Genomic DNA, 7,684 nt, shown 5'->3' with positions numbered 1-7,684 from the left:
CAGTATCACTATGGAAGTAGATTGTTCAACCTTCCTTCCGAGGAGTGGCTGGTGGGTTTGAACCGCCAGCCTTCTGGTTAGCAGTCAAGTGTCTTAGGCACTATGCTACCAGAGCTCCCGACATTTTAACTAGGGCTCCTTTTTTGCACTGAAAAACCAACCCAACCCAACCCACTGTCACTGAGTCAATTCCAACTCATAGTGATCCTGTAGGACAGAGTAGAACTGTCCCACGATGTTTCCAAGGTTGTAAATCTTTAGGGAAGCAGACTGCCTGCCTCTTCCTTCTCCTGTGAAGTGGCTGGTGGGTTCCAAGTACTGACCTTTTGGTTAGCAACTGAATGCCTTAACCACTGCATCATCAGAGCTCTTTTATTTGCATTACAGAAAGTGGTGGTTGCACCTTCATCCACAGGCTGAATTACAGCTGTTGTTTTGGGAAGTAGCTACACCACTTTGCCTTGAAACCAGGTATTGAATCCTCTTCTTTGTGGACATAGGTTGTCCTGGCCTCCTTTTCCAAAATGAGCCTGTTTCACACATATGGAAAATCGGCACTGGTAGGTATTCTTTATCTTATCTTGTATTATTTTGTCCAGCCCATTCTTGAATTTTTCAGCAGCTTCAGCATGGGTGCTTCCTGCTTTCTCCAGGTATACATGTTATGCAAACCAGATTTGTGTTTGAAGTGAAATCAGTCCATGGTGGCATTAAAGTACTTGGGGTATCTTCTCCTTACTGTTCCTTCCGGTTTTCAAAAAGACTGCGTGCTTTTGTTTGAATCATCAGTAGACTCATAGGAATCTTCTTCTGGATTTGGTTTTCTATCCAAATCATTAACGCCTTCTCCATCTTGTGGATTAGCCCTTGCCTCTCCTTTTTTAAAATTTTGAATTTTATGCTGATTACTCCTTTAACTGCTTCCCAAATTCTGTTCTCGTTCTTAATGACTGCTGAAACAGTCAAATGAGACAGTGCTTCCTCATGTGCTGTTTCACTAAACAGATAAAAAGCAGTGTAGGTGTTACAGTGTGATAAACTTGAATAACAACTTGGCTTCAAATTAACAACTGATGTTTCTGAAGGTACAAAACACTTAATAAGATCACGATATAGGCCTGGTCTTCAATGAAATTGACGTCAGTTGCAACAATGAAGTCGGAATAATAATGGCTGTTGGGTGTGTGTGCAGTTCATTTGTCATATGTTGTTAGAGTTGAACAGTGCCCAACTTTTTATCCATTACTACACTTTCTATCCATTACTACTCCAGCACTGACTTCATTATAGAGTGGGCCACAGTCTGCTGCTATATGGCAGTGTTTTAAACAGTAATCACACATTGAACATCTGTGAGTGAACACATGAGAATAACATCAGCACACTATGTGCTGCAACACTGTATGTTATATGTATTATTAATGATAAGATGTATAAATAAATAAACCAGATGTTTATTTATAAAATAAACCAGTGAAGTTCGTCGTTAACTTGAATATGGTGTAAACTGGGGACTACCTGTAAAATAATTTATTTTTTCAAGCCATTTGAGCATAGGTTAGATACATATACCCCTTAATACTTCAATGTGTACTTCCTGAGATCAGAGATATTTTGTTGGGTATCCCTGGTACAGCTGACAAGTTTAGAAATTTTAAGATAATTATTTTATCTTTATCACCTAATAAGACTGACAGTGATTTCCTTTAAAGTCATAAATATACAATACAGATTTCCTCAGTTGTATCATAAATGGCTTTATTTATAGTGGAATTTGTTTGAGTCAGGATCCCAACAAGGTCCACATACTACATTTTACATTTGGTTAATATGATGCATCTTTCTTTATAATCTCTCTCCCCAAATTGATGAGTTCTCATCTTTTTAGTCTGACATGACTACTTCCCATCCCATCTCAGCTCAAAATTATCGCATCTGTTTATTACCCTTTGTCTTCAAGCACTTTTTTTAATGGTTTGACTAGGTTTTTTAATTGTTCTCTAAAGGATTGTCCTCTAAGGAGGATTGGTTTGAATTACCTAGTCTACCATTGTCAGCCTTTATTGCTTTAAAATACATAAAATTCTGTGTGTACTATCAGTTGCCATGGAATGAAGAGAGAGAAAATATAAATGAAGCTGGAAGGTGACACTGAAACTCAGTGTAGCCAAAAACTTGAATCAAATAGATTCTTTACCTAGATTCACTAATCTCATCTGTTTTTTGTTTATTTTTAACCAGAATTGCAAAGAAAAGTAATAGTCTAGTGAGAAGGGGAGGAAACCTAGATAAAATAGGAAAGGATATTATAGTTACCTATAATTTTTATCTTTTTTACAACAATTATTAAAGAGAACAGTGAGAGAAAAATGTAATTGCTGAATAAATATCAATTTTTTTTTCCCCTTTTTCAGAAAATAGAAGCACGAGTATCTGCTGATGAAGACTTGAAGCTTTCTGACCTTTTAAAATACTACTTAAGAGAATCTCAAGCTGCTAAGGTAACTTTATTGTTCATTGTCTTTTTAAATGAGCTGTTTTTTACAAAAAGCCATCTCTTTAGATTTGATAAAATTGTTAAAGATGATTTATCATCTGAATTTTTGTTTGTTTCATTGTGGTAAATATATTTATAAGAAACATTTGCCAATTCAGTGTTTTAGTTGTTTTCCCATCCTCCCAACATTTTAATACGAAAAATTTCAAATATAAAGCAAAGCTGAGAGAAGTTTACAGTGAATACCTGTACACTAGATTTTCCCATTATCATTTCACAATATTTACTTACTGTATAGTTACCCATTCATTCAATCATTGTTATTTTTCATCTCAAAGTAAATTATAGACAATACTACACTTCTCTTAAATATTTCAGTATGCATACCTTTAACTACAGTTAAAGAATTCTTTACCAAAAAAAAAAATTCTTTACAGTTCTTTTACTTCTGATGTAAATTTTCACACAGTGAAATAAACAATTCTTAGTCTGTAGTTGCTGAAAATGGACAAATACATACACCTGTATAACATAATCCCCTGTCAAGTTAGAGAACATTTGCATGATAACCGAAAGTTTCATCATGCTCATTCCTAGTCAATCCTTCTCCCAATCTCCAGGGACAATAGTGATTCTGACTTTGCATTTTTTACCAAAGTGTTTTGGGGGGTTTTTTGCCTGTCTAAAATTTCATACAATATAGACTACTTTCATAGCTAGCTTCTTTGTCTCAACATAATGTCTGGAGTTTTATCCACATTATTTGCATGTATTGAGAGTTCATGCATTTATATTGATTAGTGTCCCATTATATGAATATATCACTTTGCTTATCCATTCTTCTATTCTTACACATGGGCAATTTAAAGCTTTAGCTATTATGAATAAAACTACTATAAAAAAAATCTTTCTTAAGCCCTTTTGCAAACACATGATTTAATTTTTCTTAGATAAATACCTAGGAGTAATTCAAATGTCATAGGTTATACATATGTAAAATGTTACAAGAAACCACTTGTTTTGGTCGTCTAGTGCTGCACTATAGAAATATCACAGGTGGGTGACTTTAAACAAACAGTTTATTCTCTTATGGTTTAGGAGGCTAGAAATCCAAGTTTAAAGTGCCAGCTCTAGGGGCTGTGTGAAAGCCCCTCGATCTTGAGCTTTAGCTCTGCCTCTTGGTCTTGGCCCACTGGAGCTGAAGGCATCTCTTCACTCAGGCAGCTGAAGGCTGCTAAGGCTAATAATAAGCCCAAGGTCAACAAGTAAAATGGCACAATCGCAAGATTATCACACAAACACAGCAGGCTACTGGTTCAAGTCCAGGAAGAATCCTAAGATCAGCAGACAACATGGCAGGCTGCTGAATAAAGACTCGGCTACATGCAGGGTCCATGTGTGCCAAAAAGCTGCAAGACCTTTCTCAGTGCTTCTCCTTACATACTGGAAGCAGATCACATCCCTAAGGCTCACTCAACTGCTCACTGCAGATTCCACCATGAAATTACCAGTCTCATCATGGGGAATAACTACATACAGCTGCCCAGCCACTTAAAACCAGGCTCAGACAAATTGACACATGACCTTAACTACCACACCACCAAAAAAAAAAAAAAAAAATTGCCATGACTTTGCCCCATATGCTCTACTATAAACTTGACTATATTTGTAGCATATACAAATACATGGGAGCTCTGGTGGCATAGTGCCTAAGGCATTTGACTGCTAACCAGAAGGCTTGTGGTTCAAACCCACCAGCCACTCCTTGGAAGGAAGATTAGGCAATCTACTTCCATAGAGACACTGCCTCAGAAACCCAAGGAGGGGCTGCTATGAGTTGAACTGACTCGACAGCAGAGAGGCAGTGAGTTTGGTGTGGGGTTTTTTTGTTTGTTTGTTTTTTGTATACAAATACATATGTAAAAATATCCTCTAGAGAAAAAAAGAGAGAAAGAAATCGCCAGAACTTTTTCCTAAGTAGCTGCTCCATATTATAGGCTTTTCAGGTATCCAGTCCAGGATACGGAGAAGCAGTAAGAAAACCTAGGGAACTCACTACCTTGTTTCTTCTTGAGTCCTGAATTCTCTGTAGCTAATTTGCCTTCGTTTCTCCATCTTTCAGTATTTTCTTTAGTTTATATATAATGCTCAGAGTTTTGGGGCAGAATGAGGAGAAATATGTCTACTTCATCCTGTTTGGAATCAGAACTGTATATATTATCTTAAAATATATATAGATAATATGACATTTCCCAGTTTAACATTTTTCACATATACAATTGAGTGACACTAATTACTTTAATCATGTTGTACAGAAAATTCCCATTTGATTAGTGATGCTTTGAATATATCCTTTTATTCCTTATCAGATTGTCAAAAACCCTTTTAACTTTGTGTACTTATATACCAGCAAATATAATGTCCATAGAAGAACACAGGCATAAAATAAAAAAATAAAAAGAAGAAGAACACAGGCATAAATCTCTGGGACTTGAGATAAACAAGATAAGATATGACACCAAAAATATAAGAAACCAAAGGAAAAAACAATAAATTGAACTTCATCAAAATTTAAGAACTTTCCTATGTCAAAAGATACTATCAATGTGGAAAGACAGTCCACAGTAATATTTTCAAATTGTATATCTGATGAAGGACTAATATCCAGAATATATGAAGAACTCTTACAACTCAATAAAAAGACAATTTAAAGATAGGCAAAGGATTTGAATAGATATTTCTCCAAAGATTTACAAATGGTCAATAAACACATGAGAAGATGTTTAACATCAGAGAAATGCAGATCAAAACCACAAAGATACACTGTTTTGCATCCATCTTCTAATTACTATAAGAATAAATGTTGGTGAAGATGTGTAAAATGATGCAGCCCTTTGAAAACAGTCTGGCAATACCACAAAAGATTAAGAGTTATCATCTGACACAGCATTCTATTCCTAGGTGTATGCCCAAGAGAAATGAAAACATATGTCCACACAAAAACTTGTACAAGAATGTTCATTTCATCATTATTCCTAATAGCCAAAAAATGAAAACAACCCAAATATCTGTTAACTGGTCAGTGGATAAGTAAAATGAGGTATATTCATACAGTAAAATTCAGCAATGAAAAGGAATGAAGGTACTGATTTATGCTACAATATGAATTAAAAACATTTGAATGAATTATTAAATGGGAACCTAATTTGCTGTGTAACCTTTTACAAAAAAAAAAAACAATATTATTTAAAAATTTAAAACAGATGTCTAAATATCCAGTTTGCACTGAATGAGACTGAGTCAGGTCTACAAAATTTATAAGTAATCTATTGAAAAATACCATCATGAATTTTTTTAAAGGATGTTGTATCATATACTTACACCAGTTGTGGTTTAACTCCTAATTTAAATCCCACACAGTTTAATAACCATATCCTACAGCTTAACTGAATTCCTGCCTTAGATATCTATATTGAACAAGACTGCTCCAGTTCTACATCTAAAGTTATGTTGGCAGATGTCTGGTTGTGATGTTTTCACCACAGTAACAGTAAAAAAATATATGTATATAGTATTAAAAAAAAAAAAGACAAAGCATCATGTTCCAACGCACTTGATGATGGTTTAGTTATTAATATAGATCCAACACAGTATACTAACCATGGTCCGCTGCACAGATAGACTCCTATCTCTATGTCCTCAACCACTGACTGGATCTCCTGTGCTCTCATCAACCAGTGGTTGATGCTCAACTCCAGCTTTCATCATCATTTTCACCAACTTCCCACCTGCCTGATCAAGAAGATATGTTGGAAATTAATCAAATAAACCCATTTCTAAATGGCTAAAAAAGTGCTAAATGAAAGAAGCCTCATATGATTCCATTTGTAGACCAATCTATAGAGACAGAAAACAGATTACTGGTTGCTCGGGTAGTAGGGCAGTTGGAGAGAGACTGCTAGTACTCAAGTGGGTTTCTTTTGGAGGTGATGAAAACATTTGAAAATTGATTGTGTTGCTGGTTGTACAAACTCTGTAAATACTAGAAATCATTGAATTGTATATTTTAAATAAGTGAATTTAATGATGTGAATGGTGTATAAATTATATCTCAGATAAAGCTGTTATTTAAAAAATTTTAGAACAGTGGCTGGTACATAATATTCACTGTGTGTTAGCTCTAATTATGATGACAACAATGATGATGGTTCAGGGTAACTAGTAGAAACATGCAGCATATATTATTGTGACGCATTCTGTTTTATAGGATCTCCTGTATAGAAGATCTAGGTCTCTAGTGGATTATGAAAATGCTAATAAAGCCCTGGATAAAGCAAGAGCAAAAAATAAAGATGTTCTGCAGGCTGAAACTTCCCAACAAATATGTTGTCAGAAATTTGAAAAAATATCTGAGTCTGCAAAACAAGGTATTGTTATATTAACCATTATTCATTAGGTATGTTTTAAATTATTATGTGAATTAACTTGTTAATCCTAGTATCTTTTGTTCACAGAACTTATAGATTTTAAGACAAGAAGAGTTGCTGCATTCAGAAAAAATTTAGTGGAACTGGCAGAGTTAGAACTGAAGCATGCAAAGGTAGTGTCGTGTTCAAAACTTAATAATTTAAATGCTTTTTATGTAGATTTCAGTCAGTTACGAAATTGATAATAATCCTTTCATGACAGTTACCTGCTATAGGGATTCTGTAAAAAGTATTCCTGAATTGAAATTAATGTTTTCCAAGATAATTTGCTTCAAAATAATTTGTTCTAGTAATTATCCTCTTTCTAGTCTTTTTTACAGTGTTTTTTTTTTACTTCAAATTAAGCTCCTTCTTATACCTAATACAAAGTTTGGCCTAACCATTATAGTATTTGTTAAAATAGTGAATCTTAAAATTTAGAGGGATTTTAAAGATCATCTAATTCAAACAAGAATAATGTCTCTGATTGTAAGCAGTGCAAGAACCTAGGACCTAATATGGGAACCAGTGTCATTTTTTGACTAGTTGTTTAAAAACAAGGTCGATCTCAGAGAGAGTTACATGGGCAGTACAAACAACAAATATGAACCCCTTTGCATATTCAATACTGAGTTGTCAGTGAAAGCAAACATGGGTATAGGGACGGATAGATGGGTGAACAAGCTAAACAATTAGGTATGTCTAAATGGAGAGTGTATCC

At 34.6% G+C, this 7,684-nt stretch overlaps 1 protein-coding gene across 1 annotated transcript in view; it reads left to right on the top strand.

The window, feature by feature from the left end:
• Window positions 1-7,684, top strand: part of SNX6 (sorting nexin 6) — a 50,084-nt gene that overhangs the window by 35,614 nt on the left and 6,786 nt on the right. Inside the window, exons 8-10 of the mRNA XM_042780648.1 lie at window positions 2,415-2,501; window positions 6,765-6,924; window positions 7,012-7,097. Coding sequence (XP_042636582.1) covers window positions 2,415-2,501; window positions 6,765-6,924; window positions 7,012-7,097 — 333 coding nt within the window. The remainder of the gene's footprint in view (window positions 1-2,414; window positions 2,502-6,764; window positions 6,925-7,011; window positions 7,098-7,684) is intronic.

Source organism: Orycteropus afer, unplaced genomic scaffold (genome assembly GCF_000298275.1).
Source record: "Orycteropus afer afer isolate SDZICR_OR568_19922 unplaced genomic scaffold, OryAfe1.0 scaffold00051, whole genome shotgun sequence".
Taxonomy (NCBI): Eukaryota; Metazoa; Chordata; class Mammalia; order Tubulidentata; family Orycteropodidae; genus Orycteropus; species Orycteropus afer.
Note: the sequence above shows the minus strand (reverse complement) of the source record. Positions and strands in the feature narration are given on the sequence as shown.